The sequence below is a fragment of the Calidris pugnax genome, unplaced genomic scaffold, assembly GCF_001431845.1.
Source record: "Calidris pugnax isolate Ruff unplaced genomic scaffold, ASM143184v1 scaffold49, whole genome shotgun sequence".
NCBI lineage: Eukaryota > Metazoa > Chordata > Aves > Charadriiformes > Scolopacidae > Calidris > Calidris pugnax.
The window spans coordinates 3,481,228-3,507,452 of record NW_015090798.1 but is presented as its reverse complement, the minus strand read 5'-3'; the positions used below and the strand labels follow the sequence as shown (position 1 = coordinate 3,507,452).

General features: G+C 36.2%; 1 protein-coding gene across 1 annotated transcript in view; it reads left to right on the top strand.

Annotated features, from left to right (window-relative positions):
- LOC106885123 (adhesion G protein-coupled receptor A3-like) overlaps positions 1–26,225 on the top strand; it is a 65,556-nt gene that overhangs the window by 10,631 nt on the left and 28,700 nt on the right. The window contains exons 2-9 of the mRNA XM_014937041.1: positions 4,974–5,034; positions 5,712–5,853; positions 13,101–13,172; positions 14,413–14,484; positions 15,373–15,444; positions 17,031–17,191; positions 18,912–19,125; positions 20,095–20,259. Coding sequence (XP_014792527.1) covers positions 4,974–5,034; positions 5,712–5,853; positions 13,101–13,172; positions 14,413–14,484; positions 15,373–15,444; positions 17,031–17,191; positions 18,912–19,125; positions 20,095–20,259 — 959 coding nt within the window. The remainder of the gene's footprint in view (positions 1–4,973; positions 5,035–5,711; positions 5,854–13,100; positions 13,173–14,412; positions 14,485–15,372; positions 15,445–17,030; positions 17,192–18,911; positions 19,126–20,094; positions 20,260–26,225) is intronic.

The following is a 26,225-nucleotide window of genomic DNA, read 5'->3' as shown; positions in this document are numbered from 1 at the left end:
TTCTTCTTTGCCCAGCCCTCCAGCCTGTCCATGTCTCGCTGGATGGCAGCACAGCCCTCTGGGGTGTCAGCCACTCCTCCCAGTTTGGTATCATCGGCAAACTTGCTGAGGATACACTCTGTCCCCTCGTCCATGTCACTGATGAATATATTAAACAGCACGGGTCCAGGTATTGACCCCTGGGGGACTCCACTGGTTACAGGCTTCCAACTTGAACCTGCTCCAGTAATAATTACCCTTTGGGTCCTGTCACACAGCCAGTTCTCAATCCACCTCACTGTCCCCTCATCCAGCCCATACTGCCTCAGTTTCCCAATGAGGATGTTATGGGAGACAGTGTCAAAAGCCTTGCTGAAGTCAAGGTAGATGACATCTGCTGCCCTCCCCTCATCCAACCAACCGGTTATGGCATCATAGAAGGCTATCAGATTGGTCATACATGATTTACCCTTGGTAAACCCGTGTTGCCCACTTCCAATAACCCCCCACTCTTCAACTTGTTTGGAGATGACATCTAGTATGAGTCTCTCCATCACCTTCCCAGGGACAGAGGTGAGACTAACTGGTCTGTAGTTCCCAGGGTCCTCCTTCTTGCCCTTTTTGAAGACTGGAGTGATGTTGGCCTTCCTCCAGTCCTCAGGCACCTCTCCTGTTCTCCACGACTTCTCAAAGATGATCGAGAGTGGTCCAGCGATAACGTCTGCCAGCTCCCTCAGTTATATAGCTGACAAGCCAAAATTGTTTCCTAGAACAAAACTTTTTTCCACATACTGCTTATTACCTTATCCTAATGTTAAAAAGAAATCAAGCGTTGGTTTTTTTTTTTTTATTTTTATTTTTCCTCCTGTATCAAAAAGAAAATGATGGTTACATCACCTTTAGTATCCGTTGCTGAAACTCTTTGTAGTACAAAGGGCAGACTTTGGGTTCGACTGCATCGTTAGGTTTTGTGTGCTGGCAGCTGGGCATCTATTGCTAAAGCTCCTGCCAGGATGTTAGAGCCAAAGTTGAGTTTCTTTGCAGACTTTTGCCAAATTCTTCTGCCGCTTTATGGAGCAAAATGGAAACAGGGCTTCCAGATCCAAGCCATGTTCAGCAAAGGAACATCTCAGTAATGTTCTTGGAATGGGTGAAAACCTGAGGTGGTTTGGGGCTTTTTTGAGGGGGGGAAGGTTTTGTTGTCTTTTTTTCTTGAGGTGCATTGTTGCAGATCACCTCTTTCTCTCTGCATCTATTCTGCTCAGTCAAAGGAGATGGAAATGTGTTGCTTGAAGGTGACTTGAGACGTTGTCCATAATGCTTTCTAGAACTTGCTTTTCATCTGCTTTTTCTTCCATGGTTCTTCTGTTAATTCCCACAGCTGGGAGTGTGATTGCATGTGGTAGTTCCACATTTTATTTTCTGTAACGTAAGGGTTGGAAAACACAAACAGATATTGTTGATCATTTAAAAAAGAAAATAAAAAAAGTAATCTGATCTGGAGCTTGTAAGATGTACGGAGTAACAATGACATTGGGCTATGGAAACCCCTTCATGACATCTCCAGGTACATCATTTATGCTGCAAAGTCAGGTGTTAAAGAAGAGCTGAAGAAGGTGGGGATGAGTGGAGATCTGTAGCTCCCTACCATTTTCCCTTTAAACTTCTTCATGATGGAAAAGTTCGCATATTTTCAGAATTACTTGCCTCTTAGGAAAAATAATGGTCTGAAGTTAGTAACTTAGAATTATTATTGATCACAAATGATTTTCTGTGTCTAAGTGGTACATAATAGTCCATCATTTTGCTGTACATTACTGCAGAGAAATTGTGAAAGTGACTATAAAACAGATACTTCAAGGTAAATGCTTTATCGTGTTTTGTCTTCTTATGCCACATCCCTGAACACTTCAAATAATGTATAGACTAAATATATTAATAGGAAATTTTAAAATACTTTTTTTTTTTAAAAGATTACACTTACAACATTTTTAAGTGTGATGAAATGTTTTAGGTTATATGGAGTGTTGTAAAATCTATCATTTATTGTACTAAACCTTTATGGTTGAGCAACTAACAGCCTCTGCAGAGAAAATACTAAATCAGTCTTGACTATAATTTGTACATCACACTCCAGAGAGAAATTTACCTAGTGCACAGATATTCAAAGGCTTCTACTTTAGGCCTATTATTTTATAGGCAATGTCAGAAAACTAATTTTTTTTTTTTTAACAGATCTATAATTTTTATTCAGTTTAAATTTAGTTTGGTCAGTTGTAACTACTTGTGAAGTGGTTCTGCTCTATTTTGAAAAGCTCCTTTTTCTAGAAAAAGTACAGGTAAGAATCAATAAATCTCAAGATGAAGTCAATTATAACTAAAAGACAAATTATTTCTGTGCTACCAAAGATTGGAGTTTGCTTGCTTGCTTGTGTTGCCTTGGATGTTTTCTGAACCTTGTGTTTTTCCTTCTTATTTTGTCTGTAAGTCTGAAATTGGTCTGTTTTTTCTTGCTGCTGCTGTTATGCCTTATGTTTGGTTTGTGTTAACTATTAATTAGGTTTTTAATAAGCTCCTTCATTAATCTTTTTTATATATTCTTCTTCCTGCATACACCTCTGAAATCAGAAAGGATGTTGAAATAAAGGTGTACTTTGCTCTGAATAGCAGAACGAATTCTATACTTACCATTTCTACAAATAGTACTTACTATTTAGGTTCTCTTTGAGTTGAAATGAAAGTAGTTTCCAAGACTGTAGAATGAGTGATTTTAGTGGTTCAGTTAAATTTTACTAGTTTTGTAGGCATTCCAAGCTGTATATCATTATACTATTTACCAAACTTGTGGTCTTGCAAATGTGTACTCTGGTTTTCTGTTATGTGTGAAGACTTTGCTTAATGCAAGGATTCCTTGAAATACATGTAGGTATCTGAAGGGTACCCAGGCTTCCTTGAATTGTGTATCTGTTTTTTATAAAATACTCTCATTTGTTCTGTCAACTACGTTATCCCAGCTGCATCCAACAGGCAATTTTCCTTCTTTCCTTCCTGTGAGGTAATCTATTTGACTTGAGAACTGTATTTTCACAAGAGCAAATTTTCCTCTTAGATGACACTCCAGTGGATGTCACAGGCATTATAGGCACGTGCAACAACAAATCCTCACTATACTTTAAAGTATCTTTTTTCCACCATTCCTGTGATCTGTCTTCACCTGGTATTAGCTATGTAGTGTACTGTGTTGATCACCCTTTTGCAGTTGACATATAAATTAATCTCTTGGATGACCCCTTGGGTAAATGCATGGTTTAATGCTTGTGGAGCAGCGGGCACCAGGGATGACTTGAGATGAGCTGCAGAAATACATTGTTTGCCTGCAAGGGGAGGAGGAGGAATGGGTTCTCCTCCTTTTAGCACCAGAACTGTTACCTTGGTTGAGTGATTTCATCTGAACTTCAAGAAATGGAAAGATTTTCAAATAATTTGTTCAGCTGTCTTGATTCTATGTGTGTGTGAGATTGAGGGGGAGAATTTGACTCAAAGCCAGAGCTTTGAGACAAAAACTTGCCTGTCCTATGTTTGTCTAAGGCGCAGAAGCCTGGGGCAATCTTTGAGACCTGGAGAAGAAAACTTAGCGTAATATATGGTTGTGTCAAAACGATGCTGTTTTCATAGATTGGTATTTCTGTATTTTAGTTTTATCTTATTCATGATGTGTTTTGAAGTACTAATCCTTGTCATTAGATAATAAATTTTATGTATCGGAGGAAAGAGGGTTGTGTGTATGCATGTTTGGTTTATGGCTGTTATAAAGGATATCTGAAAGATGTAGTAGACTGGAAAGAAATCTCCTAGTGGGAGTTGTTTGGTTGCAGAAGTAGTTACCCAGCCTGAAGATGTAACTGGTGTAGGCGAAGAAGTGCTCGGACACATCGGATGTGCAGGATGCGTTTGACAGAGGACCTGTCTGAAATTGAAGTGACTGTAGCAGAAGTTATGGAAGAAACTGACAGAATGAATAAATTTCCAGGACAAGATGATGTGTGCTGGAGAGTTTTTAGAAGAACTCGGGGATGAAGAAGTCAAATGACGAGTGTCTGAAGTCTTGCTTAGAATGAACTTGATTTTTGAGGACTGGAGGGGTGGTAAATGCTGATTTTTTTTTTTTTTCTTTTTTTTCTTTTTTTTTTTTTTTTTATTTCTTACCAGTGCATTGGGAGTTTAGGGGAACTACATGATATGAAGTCTGATGTTTGTGTTGAACAAATCAGTAGAGTTTATAATAGATATATTGGACACCTGGATAAAGAGAGAGAGATGTACTGCAGAAAATTTATGCCTCCTGTAAGGGGAAGCTCTTCCCCACAAACCTCTGGAGTTCTTCAGAATCAGCAAAATGTTTACAAGGATGATCCAGTGGATGTAGTGAGACATAAATGCTTTTCCAAAAGGCATCTCTTGCTCCCTCGCCGAAGGATTTTTGATGAAAATAGTATGTCAGCCTAAAATGGAAAATCATTGTATGAACGACTAACTTGCTGATGTCTAAGAAACGGATGCGGAAGTAAATGATTAGCCTTCTCACTTGAGTGGAGTCTGAGGGACCCATAATCCACAACGCGTTTCTTAATGACCCGTAAAAGAGTGTAGTAGGGGTTTGACAGAGTTTGGAGAGCTGCTTGGTGTAATAAGGTCGAGTGTAAAGTGAAGAATTTTGGAGAAAGTTTATGAAACTAATAAAATGGCAGAAGCAGCGCATTGTAGGAAAATGAAAAATGTGCTGGAGAAGACAACCGTTCTGTCTTCATTTATAAGATGATGGGCACGGAGCTGACCAGAAATCTTCAATTCTTAGTACAAATGGTAAAGGCAGATCATGTGTTAGGATTTGGTAGGAAAACAGGAAACAAACCAGAAGATCGTTATCCTATTACATAGATTTGTGACTGGTCTGTGTGTTGAATACTGTGTGTTTAATACTGGTTTTATCTCAGAATTTTTTGAGTGTAATAAAGCTGGAGATTAAGGTCGCACAAAATGACTTTTGTGTAAAGAGTAAGTAAAATATGATTCTTCGCTCTGGCAGGAGACCATCCAGGTTTCTATGTAATTACACGTGGTAAGAGAGAGGGTAGGTGGGGATTGATTACTGCTTGTTTCAGTGTAAGAAGTGGGGAGCATCAAATGAAGCTGTAGGAGCTGCGTTCAAAACCAATGACATGAGACACTCTCTATGGAACTGAGCTTTGTCCTGCAAAACCTTTCGTAAGGCGTGTGTGGATGCCAAAATTTGATGTGGTTCAAAAGAAAAATAGGCTTTTTATTGTGACAGAAAACTATGTAGCTATATTGAAAGCAGATCATTGTAGGTAAGGAAGCACCCAGCTATACAAGGGGTTTCCTAACTTGAGGATAACTTCTGTCTGCAGGCAGCTGGGACTGGGGAATAGGGCCCTTGGCTAGATGAGCCTGATCTGGTTATTCGTGTGGAAGAGGGAATTTGTGGTTGTGTGTCCCTTTTAAGAGAAGAAAGGATAGATAGAAGCAAAGGATTTCTATGTTATTTAAGGTTTTCTATGTTATTTATGTAAGCTTGCATGGTACATAGGCCACATGACATGGAAAATCCTCTTTTTCTCCTTCATAATATTTAAACAGTGCTGTTATATACACCTGTGAGCCAGGTATTGTAATTTGATATAAAGGCTGTTAAACTAAAAAATTTACACTAGAAGTGGAAGCTGCAGTAAATAATTTTGTTACCAAACTTAATATATTGTTCTTGCCTGTTTTTGTTTACAGGATTCTGAGTAACAATAAAATCACAGAGTTGAAGAACGGTTCCTTCTCTGGATTACACCTTCTTGAAAGATTGTAAGCACTTCTTAAAAAGCTATTTTCTCTTAAAAAATTAGGTGTTACGCTGTTTATGTTTCATTAGTAATTTTGAGAACAAAATGTCTTATTTAAGAGATGTAAAGCTATTTTCTCTTAAAAAATTAGGTGTTTATGTTTCATTAGTAATTCTGAGAACAAAATGTCTTATTTAAGAGATGCGTTCTTACTTTATTTTGATTTTTCTTTTTCTGTGATTGAAGAGTTAATACAATTAAGTGTTCTCTTCTTGGATATGAATATCATGTGTTAGCATAAAGGGGTGATCTCACCTGTGGGGGAGATTAGGGCAGTTTCAGTGGGAAATGCACTGGAATGCTGTGACGACGGGATTTGCTTTGGTGGTGGTCTCATAATATGAAAACTTATGTTTTAAAGAAAATTATTTCTTTAATTTCTTTTATGAAGTGTCAAACCCCTTTATCAAACCATTGTAAAGTATATTTGTAGGGCAAACAGATGCATTAGAGTCTTTAAAAGAGGCTAGATTCATTGTAAGCTTGTTGTTGTCGTTAATTTTAACAGTTTTGCTGCTCACTTTACAACTGTGGTATATACCCAGTGCATGGAGGGAGGGAAATGGGAGTGAATCTGATGGGAATAACTTCTTGGACACCTTTTCCTTCCTGTTTTCACTTTCCCTTTCAGATGATATATCACCTATGGGATAAGAAGCAGGGTTGTAGCTTCTGTTACAGTCAGCTTTTTTTCCAGCTGGTAGAAGGTCAGGATTGGCAGGTTGATCTACCTGGGAGCAAGCAGAAACTTTAGAGATAAGGATTTTTCTAGGCCATTTGACTGGGAAAGTAGCCAGTTCCATAATCAGCTCACAACATCTAGGATGAGTTCCAAACGACTTTTGGCTTCGGGGGATTAAAAGTATTTTATTCTTCCTCTAAAACCTGAAGGCTGCAATCCCGGTCACCTGGCCTAAATAAAATCAAATCCTTGCACCATTCTGTCCCCCCACATGCCAGAAGAAAAATTTGTCTTCTGCACCGGTAGATGAGCTTTATTATGGAAATTAGTTACGGTGCCAAAGCAGCAAGGTTATCAGCAGTGATGGCATTCGAGATCTTTACACATTATTTTGGCATCCTTGCTTAGGTAATAAAGGCATCTGCTGACAGTTGTTATTTGTTGTAGCTCATTACAGTTTTCAGACAGGAAATACTTGAAACTCTAATTAGTTTGAGATGATCATTTACATTTGCTTTATGAATCCAAATCTTTAAAATCACAAGAACCCAGCTTTCCTCCATTTAAATCCTGTCATTTCTAAGGATTCTTTAGGTTATTTTAATATCTTCTTCCATGAAAAGGAAAAGAAAGCAGTAAGGCACCGTGTTTTGAGTATTTAAAGTGATGTAGGGTAGTAGGATTTTAGATGATATGGTGGTCTCATCTGAAGGAGAAAGCACACTCTATGTGCACTGGTGTAGGATTTAATACATCAAAAAATTATTATTAATGGCCAAATGCCTTAATCATAAAGGAAGAGATAAATAACCATGATAGAGTAGTCGTTAACGACCATCTCTTTTCTTTTTGCGTGTGTGTGCAAGACAGACTAAAAAAAAATATCTATTTAACCACAGTAAAAGTAAACTTTTTGGCTTTAGATGTTCTTCTGACCTTGGACAGAAGCTACTCTTGTAATAAAAATAATTTTTCAAACTTCGATAGTGAAGAGTAAAAGCAAAAAAATTTGAAAGCCATGGTAACTATTTTAAACATTATGTTCAGCAGTTTCAAATTATATTCCTTAATGTTCACTGTGATAACTTGCATGCCTTTTAAGTGATTTTTTGACAGTTTCTTGCTTATATTTATTTTTTCTTACTACTTGTAGTCCCCCTTATTTCCTTATGAGTGTTTTCTTTATTTGTAGATACACTCTTTCCTCCACTTTAAATTTAAGAGATGAAATGGAGAGAAAAGAAATAAATTCAGTCAGCATTAAAGTAGTTAAACCAATCAGTAGAATTGTCTCTTAACATTACTGCTTACCAGGGGAGAGATTCTGTTTGCATTTAATGCTTGTGTGTTCATTCCTTGTAAGTTAGTTATACTTCTTGGCAAATATTTTTACTGTTTCTCCTTAGTAGGTTTTGAATAGCTTTTAGATGTATAGATACATTTAACCAAAGCCTTAATAAATAAATAGTCAGCATTAAAGTAGTTAAACCAATCAGTAGAATTGTCTCTTAACATTACTGCTTACCAGGGGAGAGATTCTGTTTGCATTTAATGCTTGTGTGTTCATTCCTTGTAAGTTAGTTATACTTCTTGGCAAATATTTTTACTGTTTCTCCTTAGTAGGTTTTGAATAGCTTTTAGATGTATAGATACATTTAACCAAAGCCTTAATAAATAAATTAATTTTTAAAACCCTAAAAAAAAAAAAAGGTAAAAAAAACCAACCAAAAAAGTAAAAACATCAAACTAATGTCAAGAACATGTACCTGCATAATAATTGTTTTTAATTGCATTTTAATGAATATTTGGAATCCTGAAATACAGATTCAGAATTTTAGTGTGTTAACAGATGAATTATAAACTTGCTTTTACCTGGTTAGTTCTTGGACATCTTAACAGAAACCATTTACAAATATGTAGATTTTCATTATTTTTTCAGTTCTTGGGCATATGATAAGGGCAAATTTTTGCCCTTTAGGTTATGGTTTTGCTCAAACATGGTACCTTTTGACATCATCCCCATCTGACAGTTCTTCACTGTTACTATTGAAAGGAAAGATTGTTTTATTTGTTGCTCGTATGTCCCAAAAATGTGGGGAAGTACATTTAAAACGCTGGCCCCATGTGGGAATTTAATATTTGTTTACTAGCTTTGTGCACATGTGTTAATTTATGAAAATTTAGATTTTGGTAAGGCATTGTTTTGTAAACAGGGTGGGTAAGATTACCAAAACAGGAGTTTTGTTTTACTAGAAGTTGAAGTGTTTGTTAATTCCAGTAGAAAATGACTACATCTGTGCTTATAGGAAAAAAATCATGCAAATAATAGCAGGTCAAAGATTTTTACTGCCATAAGTGGTAATTAAAGTGTCTGTACAAAAGGATGTTAAATATTTTAATCTCCACTGACTTTGTTAATGCTGTGTTTTGCTATGAATTTCCTACATTTTAAATGTTGAAGTGACTTCTTTATTTTGTCACAAGTAATTTGTGAGGGATAATTTTTGATCTAGTAGGTACTTGACTTTATATGGCCCTAGTCAACATCCAGCAACTTAGAAGCAAACTGCTGTCTTCCATCTACTGTTGATTTTTGTGAGGATAAAGAAGATGACTTTATGTATTTATGAAGTACTATTTTTTCATTGTACATGAGGGAGGGAGGAGGAAGAGACAGGCATGGAATTCAGTGAGACATTTAGATAGCAAAAGAAGGGTTTGATATTTATTGAACTGTAAATAACGACAAGGGTTTACCAATGTATTTTTAGGATATACTAATATACCTTTGAAAAGGAAAATATGCAGTGTGAAGGGAGTGTTATTTGTTGATAGTCCCATTTTTTTCCTCCTGTTTTTACAGCACCAATCTACAGATATATGGATGCCTTAAATAAAAATAGGAGCATCTAATACATTTTCAGGCAGTAACAATTTCTGGGTTTAATTCTTGTTATAGTGCAGCAGAGCATGGTGAAAAGATGGACCTGAATTCTCCTAGTGGTGGACCTGAACTCTTTTTAACTATTTTATTTTAGTCCTTAAAAGTATTGGAAAGTGTCAGAGTTTCTTGTTTGAATATTACCGAGCAGAGAAATGTTTTTATGAGTATTCAGTTCTGGAAGCTCCATCTCTTTGTTGGCTGTGGCTCTTTCAGGAGAAGACTGAGTGTGTCAGGCTAACAAAATATTTGTTTTCCCCATCCTCACCTACTTCTTGGGTAATTTCCAAAAGATGAGTGGTGAGGGAAGGGAAATGTGCTTCTAGTCTCTGCTGAAAAATCTCTGCTGTGAAAGTGAATGCTTTGGGGTATTCTGAACTGTTGGAAATAATGAAATTATTTGAAGGAAACAAAGATTTTTCTGGTCTAGGCTCTAGCTTTTGTTTAGTTTGCAGAGCTGTGGTAGTCTCAAGCATTTTTTTTTAATATTTTTGAACTTTTTTGTTACATCATCAAGAAATTTTGACTGTTGTAGTTTATCAACGCGTGTCCCGGGTGATGCGATGGAGTGAGCCAAAGTGATCAAAGTTGCTGGTGGTTTCTTTAGACGCAAGGGGATGTCAAAAGCATATATAAGAACTTTTAAAAAAGTCAAGAGATGATTTTTAGTAACTTTTTAATTTCCATTTGGAAAATGTCTGAGTCTCAGTTCTGTCTATTGTCTCCTCTTCCGTGGTTCCTTATGAACCTCAACTCTTCAGTTGAGTTCTGTCCTTGCATGACTCTAATACAGAGAAATCAGTGGTAGATTTGAGCCAGTTTTCCTTCCTTAGAGAGAGTTACTTGAACCTGGGGAAACAGCTGCAGCAGCATTTGATCCTCATGTACAATTTGAATATATTGACCTGAAAGCAGATTTCTACATCTGAGACCTGCATGCAATAAAATATTGGACTTTCAGTTCCCAACAGTTTTGGTGGTACCCTAAATATTTGGTACACTGATGGTGAAAAAGGAAAATAAATACAGCCTGCTATATTTTAGGGAGAAAGCCTGTGTATGTGTAGGGTAGAATTCATAGGCAGCGAATGATGAGGAAACATAAAGTGTTTAATCAGTCATAAGCATTTATTGGATCTTTCTGCATAAAATCTACGCCTCATCGAGCTGTGGGAGGGACAGGCTGACTTTCTGTAATGTTTAACCTATTTTTGTGATTTTTTTGTCTTCTTCCCCTGCTGTGGGAGGGACAGGCTGACTTTCTGTAACGTTTAACCTATTTTTGTAATTTCTTTGTCTTCTTCCCCGTTATCTTCTTGAAAAGGCATTTCATACAGTAAAAGTCCATGGTAGCTAACATGTTTCTTGTCCAATGTTAATTTTCAAGTTCTGTTGAGGAAGAAAAGAGAGTTTATCCAATAGTAGTTGAGAGAGCAAAATAACGTATATGTGTCAGTATGTGTGTGTATATACATATATATGCATCACTTGTTTGTGTGTGTGTGTGCATATATATATATATATGTATCATTTGTTTGTCCCTGCAGGATGTTTTAGTAATAATTAAGACAATCTTTGTTGTGCTGAGACCGAAAGCACTAAGTTATAAGTAATAGGTATTCATACGTAAGTAATTTTTCAGTATGTATATGTGCACTTTTAAGTCATAGACAACTGGCCACTGAAACATTGCATTATAAATTCTAATGAAATGAAGGGATTTTGTTTCTTACATGAAACCATAGTTCCATTTAATTATTCTTTCATTAAGATGTTTTTCTTATCTAAACAAGATAATATTAGATGCAGTTGTCAGGCTCTTAGAAATACTTTTACATGTTGGTAAGTTGCATCCTCAACTGGTAAGGGACATCCTCATCTGCAGTGTTGCTTAGATTAAAGAGAAAATTATTGGGTTTTTTTTTAGTAGGTTCTCATTGTGAGATATCTATTTTGCTTGGCTTGTGGGTTTTTTTAGCAGTGTTTTGAATTGCTAGATGAAGGTTATAGTTACTGTAAGATAAAAGATGTACCAATAAGCTAGAGCTTGCGGAAACTGTAATATTACCCTGACTTCTAATAGATTTCTTTTGGACAGGTTTTCTTTTATTTGGATAAATAAATATCTATAACTATATCCTGTTAATTGAACTTTGCCAAAGAATAATGATTAAAATCAGTGGCTGAGTAAATGCGTGTTGTTGTATACAACAAAAATCAGTTGTTTGTATAAATGCATTTATACGTGTCAAAACCAAAACAAAAAAACTTTTAAGCCAAACATGACTTTCTAATGAGAGTGTCTCCCCTACTTCCTTTTTATGTGAGAATCCATAAAGTTGAGATAAGAGAAGTGTGTATATGTCACAGTTTTATTGAAAATTAATTTACTATAGTACAAGGTAAATTTAAAGTATTTAAAGTATTTAGAATGTTTATTAGGTATGGCATTGAGGTGTGATCCATGTGCATAACAGTGTCTGTCGTACTATGATTTGTTAATCTGGCTGCAGGAAATGTTATTGTAAAATCTTGGGATGAATTGATGTTTTCACTCATGCATATCTGTGTGATGGTACATGTAATCCTCTGGTACTGTTCTCTTTCAGGCAGAATTATTAATGTTGGGGTAGATTTAGGAGATGTTTTTTTCTGCCCTTGCTTACTAAAATGTTGCTTTTAATTGAAATTACTAATTTTCTTTTCAAAGGCAGAACATGCACATCTTACAAAGGAATGAGATTACTACATATTTCTTGTAGTAATACGTACCTGCAAAGTTTCAGATAATAGTATAGTAAAAATCTTGGATGAATAAGGAGGTGGAAATAATTTTAGCATTCATGCAGTGATAAAGTTTGTTCAAAACTCTGTAGATGCTGGTGGATGCTTTCTGTGACCTTTCAAATTAAGCTGTATCTGCAAAATATCTTGAGTTAGGAGTTAAAACTCCTGTATCACTTGTACAATTAATAAAGCAGTTTAATAAAATAGTTGCTTTACATTTCTCCTTGCAATCTCCTATTCTGGAAACTTAAGATTTAAAAATCTGTGCTCTGAGTTGGTTTTTTTTTTCACTAACTTTATTTGGGATTCTCAGCCAGGTCTTTGCTTTTGGTGGAAACTTTCCATGTTGTGTCTTTGGTGTATTTTTAGAATCTTGTTTTGCTTCTTTTGGTTGATGTTGGGAACTACTGAGGTATTTAAAACTGGGTAGGCTGAAGAAGACAGCACAGTGCTAAACAGTTTTGGACTGTGTAATGAGCAAACGTTACACCCTGAGTAGCTGTAATCTTTTGGGGCACTGTGGCAAAATATCTTTGACTCCATGCCCTGTCACGTCACACAAACTGGTAGAATACTTAAAGGAATACACTATACCCAGTTTTTATAATCTTCTTTGTAGTTAAAATACAGATTTTTCAAATTTTGAAAGGCGCTATGTTAGAGAAAGTGAAAATGTGTTATATGGGTTTTTTAGGCAGCTTTCAAACAAGTTGAGACAAACTAAGTGTAACTTCATGCCTCTAAATCAGTTTTAAAGGGTAGCTTGTGATGAATATAATGTCTTAATTTTTCTCCACAGGGACCTTAAGAACAATCTTATTAGTACTATAGATCCAGGAGCTTTTCTGGGGCTTTCATCTCTGAAAAGACTGTAAGTAGTACATCCAGTTAGTCAGTTTAAACAAAACAAACAAACAAAAAACCTCTGAGAGTAGGTCTTAGATTCTGGAAATTTAGACAGCAAAGTTATTCTATATTAAAAGTTGAATATGCATATGCTGTCTAAATATATACACACACACATAAAGTCTGCTTTCAGTCTTATGACTGAGGAACATCCACTGCCTGTGGCTTGGCAGTCTCACTTGTTCTTGCTGACAGGCTCTTGTATTATTCCTCCCTTTTTGTATTTCAGTGACTTGAAACATCACTGCGTGAACATTCGTTCCCAGCTTTGATGCCATCAAATCTTGCTTTGTTAAATGTTAAACTCATGATTATTATTTTTTTTTTCCAAAGGTCACAGTGGAACACAGAGTCTCTTGCTATTAATACTACACTAAAGTTACAGCACTGTTAATGCTGCTTTATTGAAGGTTGTGCCAACATTGCCATTAACACATTTTGGGGGGATTTATACCTTGGCTTTTTTCCCCCCTTTTTTTCCCTTTTTGTTTTATTAAAACACTCTTCAAATTCTCGGAATATCTGGGACAGCTTTTAAGTCTTAGTGATTTTGCTTTCTGCTCCAAAGAATACAACTTTCCTTCTTAAATTTTTGTGGTATATATGTTCATTTGTCACAGATCAGAAGATTTGGCTCACTTAAAAGGAAATTTTTTGGTAATTGCACTTCTAAAAACATTAAAAATAAAGCTGAAGGACCCATTCTGGACCATTACTACTTGCAAGTTTCATTTTTATTTCTTTAAGATTTTTTGGCAATTTGATTTAAGACCTACTTTATAAAATATAATATTTAAAGGCTTATGTAAGTATAAATATAGAAGTGGTCCTATTTATGTGCAGTGAAGGCACTAGTATAGGTCTCTGGCACATCAAAAAAAAAAGTGATGTAGCACATGTGATGAATATATTGTACAAATATGAAAATTTACTTTGTAGTGAGATAAGCCAAGCCTGTTCTAAGGGGTTTTACTGGTCAGACTGGGCTCATTTAACTATATATGGGCAAACCATTATTACTTTGGAAATGGGATAAGGACTCTGTGTGTGTGTGTATACACCCATATAGCAGCATTTGCGTTTTGTAGACTAAATGTATATATGATGCAATCTGTTACTCATGGATTTTAGTTGAAATGCTTCTGTTTGCAGCCTGTATGTCACTTGCAAATAAAACAGTTTACTCTGATTTTTCCTATTTATAGAGACTTAACGAACAACAGAATAGGCTGCCTAAACGCAGATATATTTAGAGGACTCGTAAATCTTATTAGATTGTAAGTATAATGTTGTTGTATGTCATTTAATTTCTTAACTTTTAGTCTTATGTAAGTTAACCTTTGTTTCAATGGAGTAGTTTGCCCTAAGTGTGTGTTTTAAAGATGTGCAGCGTGGCTACCCTTGTGGTCTGCTATTCAGTAGCAAGATTGTAAAAAACCCAACCAAACTACCCAGTGCTCTGTCTGCTTTGCAACCCTTTTCCAGTTTCTTAGAAGGTATAGCTTGGGGAGGGGGTAGGGAAAAATAGCAGGCTGTACAAAATATTTCCCCTACAAAAATATTTCAGGGTTATAGACTCTTTTAATATCCGTTCCTTCTACCACGGCATCGGTGTGGTTGGTGTTTTGCTGGCTCTCTTGCATGTTTTGCAGTTTTTCATTTACTGGAAGAAAATAACATGTAAGTTTACGGAATGTTTCTTTGCACTGGTTGTCAGCTTCTTTGGCATTTCTTTCACTGACACAGAGAAAGTGGGATGTATAATATTTAAAAAAAAGTATTCTGCTAGATCAAACGTGCTTCTTACAGCATGTCAATGGCACCACATCAGTTCACTGTGCACAACAAAGTTAATTTTAAACTTCTTGAAATGTGTGCTCAACACGTGCTAGTTGTTGCTTTAAATAAAAATAAAGTACTTGCTTTCAGTCTTTGTTTCTGATCTTAAAATTCTTCAACTAAAAAAGAAGCATTGGGGAAGAGTTTATTTTTGGGATTTTTGCTAGGCTGTCAGACCTGATTTTTATTCTTACAGTCTTGTGAGTGACGACAGTGTGTCATAAGAGTATATTGTAGGTTTTAAAATAATGCTATCTTGGGGAGGGATTTTCTTATTTCAAATGTCAGTTGCTTCAGCATCAAATCACAACACTTTTATTTCTTAGGAATCTTTCTGGAAATCTGTTTTCTACACTTACTCAGGGAACGTTTGATCATCTTGGTTCACTGAAGTCTCTGTAAGTATTTATTGCATCTAGTCTTAATTGGCATGGTCACTTGTGTTCTTAACAAAAAAACATTTTATATACACTTGTTTGTACTACGGTTCTGCATTTTTATTTTTAAACCTAAAACAGGTGTTTCTTTATCTCAATAAGTGCATGGGAAAGATGTTTGGGTGTTTATATAACTTCCTTCTAAAGATGATCAGTATTTGTTACGAAGTTCTGAGAGAACAAAGCTATATCCACATTTGGGCTTCTGAAAGTTTTATTCTGTATGCATCATTTATTACTTTTATATTAAAAAGGTGGACAACACTATTTATTTAACAAAGGGAACAAATACTTTTAAGGAAGATCTTACTCCTTGAAGAACAGTATGGTTTTGTTGTACAAGACAGTGGGTACATCTCAACCTCGGGTTATTTTTCTCTCCTTTAATTTCATGACACTTGTAATTTTGTGTAAGGAAGAAAGTAAATGAAAAAAATTATCAGTGCTACTGATTGTCATGACTACCAGGAAAAAATACAAGCTAGTTGCCTCATTGTACTGGGACTTCCATGAAAGCTCCAACTTCTGGCTTTGACACCAAGTTAATTTCTTGTTTATAAAGACAAATGTTTCTTTCCTTCCTCCAGCTTAATTGTTCATAAGTTGTTATTCCTTGTATTTTAATTGTGTACGTAAAGGTTGCTGTCCAAGCACATCACAGGTCTGACAAGAGAACTGAATTAGGTCTGAATAGAACTGTTGCCATTAAAAATGTGTGTGTCTGGAGGAATTTCTGTGAACAAAGACCAAACGGAGTTTCACAGGAATGTTGATTTAGTGTTTGAAGTGTTCTGCCTGCAATGTTGTGTTATCCTCCAGACGTTTGCAAAAATAAAAATAAAATGTGTTTTCACTAGAGGTAAAAAACAGTGTAGACACAGTGGTATGTTTTGATACATTTTTAACTGTTTCTAAACAGATAAAATATTTACGTTCTCTTTTAATTTAGCTGACTACAACAGACACCTATGGGGGCATTTGGTATGTCTTTTTAGTAGAAGGTATTAAATTATACAGAGAAGACTTTATGAATCCATGAAAAGCCTTATGGGGCTTTCATATAAAGCAGAATAAAACTATCATTAAAATTGTGTGAATAGTGGTTCTGAAAAGAGAAATAGGTGAGAGGCTATTTTTATGTTTCTGTTGATTTTACTGTTAAAGCATTTGATTGTTAAAATGAAGCAATGAATTGTGTTCTTAAGTTATGGTAGTGCATATCCAAGCAATTCCTTGTTAATTCTCACTTAAATAACGTGAAGTCCCTCCATGAAAGAAATGACTAGAAACTTCATGCTTTAGAAGTTCTTCATATTTATGGAGAGGATTCCTATTTTTTTTCTGGGGAGTGTATACTTTTATTCTCAGACCAGAGCTGGCAGAGTATTGGAGCATCTTCCAGTATGTTGTGGTAGGAAAATCCAGTGTATTCTAGGGTTGGGCAAGCAGCTGTGACAAGGAGAGGTGTTGTACAGCTGTTGGTGTCCAGCTTTCAGACGTTGGACTATTGCTTTTTTGTCACTCTGAACACCTCTTTTGTATTGCAGAGAATTTCAGACCGATTATCTTCTTTGCGATTGCAACATACTGTGGATGCATCAGTGGTTAAAAGAAAGAAATATAACTGTACGTGAAACTAAATGTGCTTATCCCAAGTCACTTCAGTCGCAAATGGTGACTGGTGTTAAGCAGGAGCTTCTGACCTGTGGTAAGTACTCCTGGCAATTCAGTCGCAAATGGTGACTGGTGTTAAGCAGGAGCTTCTGACCTGTGGTAAGTACTGACGACTGATAGAATCATAGAACTGTTCAGGTTCCAAGGCTTAATAACCCTTTCCGTGTAAGGCCCATCAACCTAACTCTGATAAAAAAAAAAAACAAACAACCAAAAACCATCACTAAACCATGACCCCCAGCACCACATCAACCCGTCTTTTGAACACCTCCAGGGGTGGTGCCTCAACCACTTCCCTGGGCAGCCCATTCCAAGGTTTAATAACCCTTTCAGTGTAAAGTTTTTTCCTAATATTCAACCTGAACCTCCCCTGGTGCAACTTGAGGCTGTTTCCTCTTGTCCTATTGCCTGTGACTTGGGAGAAGAGACCGACCCTACCTCTCTACAACCTCCTCGAGAAGGTCTCCCCTCAGCCTCCTTTTCTCCAGGCTGAACACCCCCAGCTCCCCCAGCCTCTCTTCATAAGGCTTGTTCTCCAGACCCCTCACCAGCTCCGTTGCCCTTCCCTGGACCAGCTCCAGCACCTCAATGTCTTTTTTGTGGTAAGGGGCCCAAAACTGGACACAGCACTCGAGGTGGGGCCCCACCAGTGCCAAGATACTTCTTTTCCATATTCTGTTAATGAGTAGGCTTTTTTCCTTTGTTTTGTTTCCCTAAAATTCAGCGCTTATATGACAGTTGTAAGTAGGGTTTCTTTTCCAAAGGCTTGATCTTTAGTTGTGACTGTGTTATTTGCTTTTGGAAATTTTTGTTTCCCTAAAATTCAGCGCTTATATGGCAGTCGTAAATAGGGTTTCTTTTCCAGAGGCTGATCTTTAGTTGTGACTGTGTTGTTTGCTTTTGGAAACAAATAATAAATTGGTGATTGTGGATGTCAGTCTGTACAGACTAGGTATGAGTAGTACTCTGAAGATAAAATCCTTTTTCCTGCTAACCCATGTTTTTCAGAACTATTTATGTAAACTTCACAAGAAGAATCAGAAAGTGATTTTTTTTTTTCCAAAGTCTAGCTATTTGACTTCAGATGTGCAAATTATCCAGAGCCCAAATTTCTGAAGTGAAAAGGTCTTCATTTTATGACTTATTTTCCTATGTGTTTCCTATATATTGATTAGCCGCCTTGTTGTGATGGTCAACTTGCTTAACTTCTTAATTGTGTAAGAGTTATTTCATCTGTCAAAACAATAAAACAGACACATTTGTGATTTTAAAAAATTAATAGTGAGAAATTGTGAAGAAATAAAATGCGTAAATATATTTTTCATTCAAGTATGTATTTTTCACATATTTTGGATGTGGGCTAGCAAAAGATTTTTGAAGTGTATTACGTTAAAGAAATACATATTTTGAAAGTTATTTCATCTGTCAAAACAATAAAACAGGCGCATTTGTGATTCTGAAATATTAATAGTGAGAAATTGTGAAGAAGTTTATATTTTTCACGTATTTTGGATGTGGGCTAGCAAAAGATTTTTGAAGTGTATTACGTTAAAGAAATACATATTTTGAAAAAGAATATGAGCATAATTTGTGTTTTTTGATATCCGATGCAACAAATATTGCTTTTATATAAATCTTGCAAGGTGCAGCTGAGAGGAGGTTATAGCAGTAATTGATACTCAGTGTATTTTTCTGAAAATTATGTACATAACAGATTCTTGCTGTTAATTGTGCTTTTATTTCTTCAATTCTAGAACCACCGCTTGAATTACCATCTTTCTATATGACTCCGTCTCACCGTCAGGTTGTCTTTGAAGGAGATAGTCTACCCTTCCAGTGTATGGCTTCGTACATTGATCAAGACATGCAAGTCTTGTGGTATCAGGATGGAAAAATAGTGGAAACTGATGAGTCCCAGGGTATTTTTGTTGAAAAAAACATGATTCATAACTGCTCACTGATTGCAAGGTGAATCTATAAAGAGCAAATGTTGCCTGCTCCTCATTTTCTGCTCTATTAGTGACTATTTCTATAACCAATAAGGACCTCTTATATCCTTAATGAACCTATGTAGGCAGATACTTCCCAAGTGCAGAAGTAGTCTGTAACTCCACCTATGTCTTAAATTACCTGGGTTTGGTCACTGTTACTAATGATCAAGTTTGAGGAAGGCGGTTTAGAGATTTGATTAGTCAAACCCAGCTGCTTAAAACAGGGTTAGGTATAGCAGGTTGCCCAGGACTGTTGCAGTTGGGTTTTAATTACCTCCAAGCATTACCCAATGCAGTTGATGTAAAATATGTTTGTGGTAGGATACATTTGTTCTCTTGGAACATGAAAGTTACGAAAGCAAGGCATTTAAATGAACTGCTTGTTGGTTCTTTCCTCTTCCTTTTGAGTACACCACAGTTGGTAGTATTAAAGTTCTCCAGCAGAGATCTGTAAGTATAATTTATTCAGCCTGCAGCAGATTTTTTGACTCATTCAGCATCTACAGAGTGGTTATATATCCTGTAATTGTATTAGTAAATTAGGGCTTCTAACTCTATCACAAATTATGCATTTGGGAAGTTATTTTAGTTTGGCCTTTCTGGAATAACTGTAACAAATTTTGTGTTGAAGAGCAATGATAACAGTTGGGGAACTTGGGCTTCTCATCTCTTCTTTCTGAAGTCAAGGAACTTTTTCCCATGGCTGTTCTTTTTCTTTCCTACTTTGGCAGAATTGAGAGCTAGAATAGTAAATATTTCTCTGTTAGTTACAGTACATTGATTCATACACAGCTCTGCTTTTGTGAGATCACTCACAGTTGTCTGCGATTAGTTGTTCCTCCCATTGTCTTTCTGTATTTGTTCATCTTTCTTCTATAAAAAGAAAGCTTATATAAATTTTTGTTGCAAGACTGTTGCCTTTTATTTGTTTACTTTATCTTCCCAGTGCGCTGACAATCTCAAACATTCAGGCTGGCTCCACAGGAAACTGGGGTTGCCACGTACAAACCAGACGTGGCAATAACACGAGGACAGTGGACATTGTGGTGTTGGAAAGCTCTGCCCAGTACTGTCCTCCAGAGAGGGTTGTCAACAATAAGGGGGATTTCAGGTTGGTAACCTCCATTTTTTTTATTCCAGAATAAAGAAAGGTCCACTTAATTTTGTTTTAAACTAAGATATTATACTTTAAAGGCACCTATGTGGGTGTTCATTTGTAAGTGGCAATAGATTTTTAACTGTTCTAAGTTAGTATGTGTTGAACAAAGTGCACACAGCTGTACCATGAAACGTTAAACTTTGAGCCTGTTAACTCACATCTTTGGAATAAATTGAAAGTAAATTATGATCTTTGAAAGATAGAAATGAAATTATTGGAACAGAGTAAAACTTCTTAAATGATTGTAAGGTAAAGACCTATGTGGGTGTTCATTTGTAAGTGGCAACAGATTTTTAACTGTTCTGAGTTAGTATGTGTTGAATGAAGCGCACACAGCTGTACCATGAAATGTTAAACTTTGAGCTTGTTAACTCACATCTTTGGAATAGATGGAAAGTAAATGATTATATTTGAAAGATAGAAATGAAATTGTTGGAACAGAGTAAAACTTTTTAAATGATTGTAAGTTAAAGTTGGACTGCATTCTGAGGGGGTGTTCCACCAGGTTTTTAAAACCCTCCTGCTCCCGTACGACAAAATCACTATGTAAGAAACACGTAATACAGTTTGTCTCTTGTGAGTACTAGAGTAAATAATATGAATGGTGCTTCCTTTTAATGATTCTTGGGACTGTAGTGGTAGCTCTGATGTTCCGTTGTGTTGGGTATTGCAGAGTGTTTTATCTTTTGTTCTTACCTCTTCACCTGTTTTCCCTTTTCTGATCTTTCTGCCGCTGGTCACTCTAACACCACGTTACTCCTGGAGGTGCCAGCTGTAACAGATAGCTTCTGTATAGATTCTCTATATGTAAGGTAATTCCCTTTATAACTACTCTGTGTTGTACTGCCCTGCAGTAGCTCCTACTGAGAATTAGTGTATGTCATAGCATATGTTTTCACTGCGGTTTTTAGGGTTTCTTAATGTTGTAATAAATGCTTTTACCCCCTCATTTATTTTCCCTTTTCTTATGCTGCTTGGCTGTGTTGATCTTCTGCTTGATCCTTCATTTACATTTTCTTCTTTTTCCTGTGTACATTAGATTTCTTTAAAGTCATCTTCCTTCTATACAGCTAATCTAAGGCCATAAATCTTTTATTTTAAGAAATGAAAGGTAAGTTAAAGCGTGTTGCTGGGACAAAGTTTTTGGGGGGAGAGAAGAGACAAGCTTTAAACTGCAGAAGGCCTTCTCCAGTTCTAGCAGAAATTCAGGTGAAGTCATGGATGAGAGCGTTTGTTCTGAGCTCATCTTTATGTTCATTAGCTGGACAGTTTGAGCAATAAAGGTAGCTGTTGTCTGAGTATGAGGATCTGTTAGTAAGGGAAGGACTGTTGAGATCACTTGCTACACAGGGGCAATTTGGAAGTACTGAAGAGCTTCACTTCCACATTGTGAAGAATTATTTATATAAGAAACTTTGTGCGTATCCTCTTTTTACACTGGGATGCTTTCAACTGCAGGGATAAGCATTCCATTAGAAAATGAGAACTTCCTGCTTAAGATAAAAGGTGAAGAAAGTCAAACAGATGCATGCTGTATTCATCAAAGAACATGTCTATTTAAATCACTTATGCATTTTTTTTTTAATGATACAAGTGTGAATCGTTCTTCTTTGATTTGCCATTAGAGGTGAAAACAGATGGTAAAGGCTTATTTCAAAGTGTTTTCCATTAAATTAACCTGTGCTGTTCAGTGACTGTTCAGTGTAATAGGATTTCCCCCCTCTGGAATTCAGTAGAAAGAAATAAGATTTCAGGAAATGTTCAGCTTATCAAAAAGTTCACTATGTCTGGGTTTACTATAACAGACTTCCATTTGTAGTTTAGGTAGTGTAATAATAAAGAGTAATTTTTCACCTTTGAGACCATATGGAAATAAGGCTTTGACTAGTGAGAAAATGGTTCTGAGCAGATGGCTGTAAATGATCCTAGGTGAATTTGATTTTATAGTTTTTTAGTTGGAACTGGTTAGTCATTTTAGCTTGGAAGCCATTTCAAAACTGGCATCTAAATTTTTATCCCTTCAGAGATGGGGTAGCAAAGGAGGATGTTTGTCTTCAGTGTCTTTGGCTCAGTAATATTAGTTCAGCCTGAGTTTATGAAGTTTGGGCAAAAACTGTCTTCAGCATGGAATCTTTTTTTTTTATTTATTTAGATACTCTTTTTTAAGTCTTGCTCATATAATATCCCTGATCCATGATTAAATGGAAAACACAGTTTGCATGTTAAAATGTAGCCCAATGCTTCTGCTTCCGTAAATCCTTCAACTGTTGTGTTTAGAATAATTTTATGCTGGTAGTTGATAGAATTCTTTCTTAAATATAAGGATCATCCTTTTGAAAACTCTTACTCACTGGGTGTAATTAATCTTAAAACTAGTTGTCATGCTGAATTTAGAGAATTACTAAGATGTAATAAGAAAAAGACAGTAAACTACCTGTAAGCTAATGAAATTATAATATAAAAACTCATTGTGACTGAAAGTTATTGTTGGTTTAAAGAAATGAATGCTTTCAAAACAGAATTAATATGCATGAAGGAGAGGATTCTTTTATAATCTCATGGTCTGGTTTTTTTTTCCTGAAATGAAATTACAGTACTTAAATGTAAATGAACCATCTTTTCCCCCCACAGCTGTCTACTCTCATGTATATGTGATAAATTTTGAGCACCTAATTATAAACAGTGATGAAATAAGAGTGTTAATAGAGTCCAAATTTGCACTTCTGCTAGCGGTTGGGTAAACTGTGAAAGGCATTCAGGCTTGGGCTCCCAAGAAATTAATAATACAGCCCAACTTACATAGTTTTTGTTTTCATTATGAGAATTCCAGGTCATTAGTCACCTTTTGAGGTGGACCAGAGGGTTGTCTTCTCTGGCTTCGCGGAGAGTGCTTCATCAGCTCATCCCATAGAGGTATTGGGAGGAAAGAGTTTGTGGATGAGAATGGTCCAGACGAACACTCACTTTGCAAAAAATATGGGATAAGACAAGTGTAGTTAGAGCTGGAATTGGTTCCTCTGTCTCATTCACCACTGGGCTGTAAAGAAACTTGTACCCACACAAGGGGTGTTATGAATGGGAGAGGAAAGAAGATAAAGGGGGTACCATTCCCCACAAAGCAGTTCTCTAAAAGACACCATGCATTTCTGTTCTTTCTGTCTCTGTGAAATTATGGCAGAAAGCTGGGAGTTTTAAATTTCCTGCCTTTCACGTCCAATTTAATGGAAATCTTTCTCAGTCAATAGATGAATAATATATTAGTTTTATTAGTAAAATGTTTCTGTACGTATCTAAATTAGTTGTAAACGTTCTTTTGAGAAGATCATGGTAAAAGAGGATAAAATGCTGTGTAGGGAGACGAATGCAAAGTAAATGCAGTAGAAATAAAGGGACAGTATCAAAAGGAAAAGAGGTGGATTAAAAACAAATAGAGGAAGCGGAGAGAAGAACAGTGAGAACAGGCAAATAATCTTGTGAAACTCTAATAACCTTTAAAGTGGTGTTAAATACTGAAATTCTCACTTTCTTCCATTTGGTGGCTACAGAACTTCCAGATTATATAGCTTAGAAATTACACTTGTTTCAAAATACAGTAATTAAAGTTCTTCTGAAAACCCTGTTTTTCATTTGGGTCCTGGTGTTTCACTCTGTTTTCTCTTTTTTTTTTTTTTTCTAATTCTTGAGCGCTGGGTGTGAAGAGTGAGGAAAGGAATGGCACATGCCCTTTTTCAGTGAAAATATTTGTCTTGGAGGTTGTGTCACAGGACATCTGCCAGGACCGCAGCGTTTAAATTATCCTAAATCCATGTGGCTCTTGCTCAGTAAGGCAATACATTCAGTCAAAAACTGAGCTGACCACACTCTAACTTTAAAATGCTTTGGAAAAACACAACTTTAAAAAAAACAACCAACCTGTCTGTAAGGAGGGAGACAGATAGCCCTTTCAAAGTGGCATCTTTGATGTGGAAACTTAATACAGAAATTTCAGTGTTGATAGAATTGTTTTGGAAATGATGTTTTGGCCACGTCAGCGTCGGTGTTTCTGGAAACCTGACTCTCTGTTCTGGAAGCTGAGGTTTGGGTGCATTCTGCAAGGTCTTTGTGGGCCTGTGTGTTGTCTAACAGCTGTGCCAACTGATTTCTTAGTTGTCCTCATCTGCCTGTGTTCTTTTTGGCTTCATTCGCTGAAGGCTCCTTATGTATCCTGAAGAAGTGGGAGCATTCAAGCATCTCAGCTCTCTGCTTGGTTTTCCTCTGGTCTGTGTTGATCGGACTTGATTTTAATTTGTCTATACAGAAATCTCAGGGATTTATCTAATTTTACATGTATTGTATCCCCTTATCCCTTCCTCGCTTCCCAGCAGATCGGTAACTTGCTCTTATCTATGATCTGAGTTGGCCAGACATGATCCAAAGTGATGTTTTTGTTGGCTTGTGGGGGTGCATGTAATGGTCACTACTGGGATTGCAGCAATTCACCAAGGCTGTTAGGATTTTTTATGGAAGATTTCTGTCCTTCCTACTATTTTTTTCTTCTATACAGTAGAAAAGATGGTAAATAATTTACAAGACTGTTGCAGATTCTAACTGTTCTTTGAATTAATTTACATTCTCTAAAACACCTGTATGTAATTCCTGGCATTTTAAAGCTGTGCTAATGTCTTTTTTAAAATTTTTTTTCTCTCCTTCTAACGATCTCCATTGTCACCAATTCTGATGTAAGTTCTGTTCTGATAAAGGTTGAATGGTGACACTTCCGTAAATTTCTTGAAGTGGCTGCTGAGGCTCCGAAAATTAGCATATGCATATTTGCTAGGTTGGATGATGCTCAAATAATCTTCTGTCTCTTCTAGTATTCAGATATTATGGTGATGGTCATAATAATAAGTCACCATTTCTTAACTACAGATGGCACTACAATATGGAGAACTGTTAAGTCATGCCAAAGCTGTTATCAAAGATAGTAAAATTTAAGCCTTTGTTTTCCATTTTGGTTTGTCTAGTCTTTTCCATTAGATACCTTACTGGCATGGAGTTCTTCTATAGTTGGTGCCATGACCTGTGCATTTTAAGGATGCCACCAGTAGCTGTCTTTCAGTTTCTTGTTGCCCAAACCTAAGTAATCTTTGTCAAAATGGCCTGAAGTAAGAGTCTGTCTGCCATTACTGAACATGCTGAAATTGTTCTGTTGGAGCTGATTAGGAATAAATAGGATTTGAGAGAGAGAAGACTTTCAGTATACCCCAAAAAGTTAATCTTTTGCATCATTTAATATAATTGAAAAATGTAGCTTGTTGCCTTGGTCCATCCCTGGAGTTACTCTCTTCTTCGAGAGATAACTCTGATAAATCCCAGTGTCTTCAGCAAGAGAAGTTACTTAACAAATAAATAATAAAAGGGAGAATGGAGCTGACTTGTTCAGTTTCTCTGCCTTGGCAATATCATTTAAATTTTAATTTCCTGAAATAGAACATTCTTCAAGATATTTACTCCATCTTCCTGCAAACACAGAATATTTTTAAAAATGCAGATATGTTCTAGGCATTTTTTAATTTAGATGATAGTCGTGACTAAATGACCATTTAGTGAAGTGCAGGGTGGGTATAAAAGCAAACTTTAAATGCCAGTGTAATCTAACAATATTTTGTTTGACCATTTCAATTTTTGGAGACAACTGCTTTGTGCAAGGCCTGTTGAAATACTTAAAACTGAGGAAAAAGTACATTGGCTCTTAAGGCTGGTCAAGGACCTTGACTTAATTATGGTGGAGAAAACCTGGGATGATCAGATGAAGCTCTCTTTTGTTCTCAGTTTTAGTTAAACCTTATGTGTTGGGTGGCTGGATTTGAGGTACTTAGCATTCTGCAGGTTAGGTATGTATGCTTTCTGCTTTTAAACTTTAAGCACTAGTGTTCTGA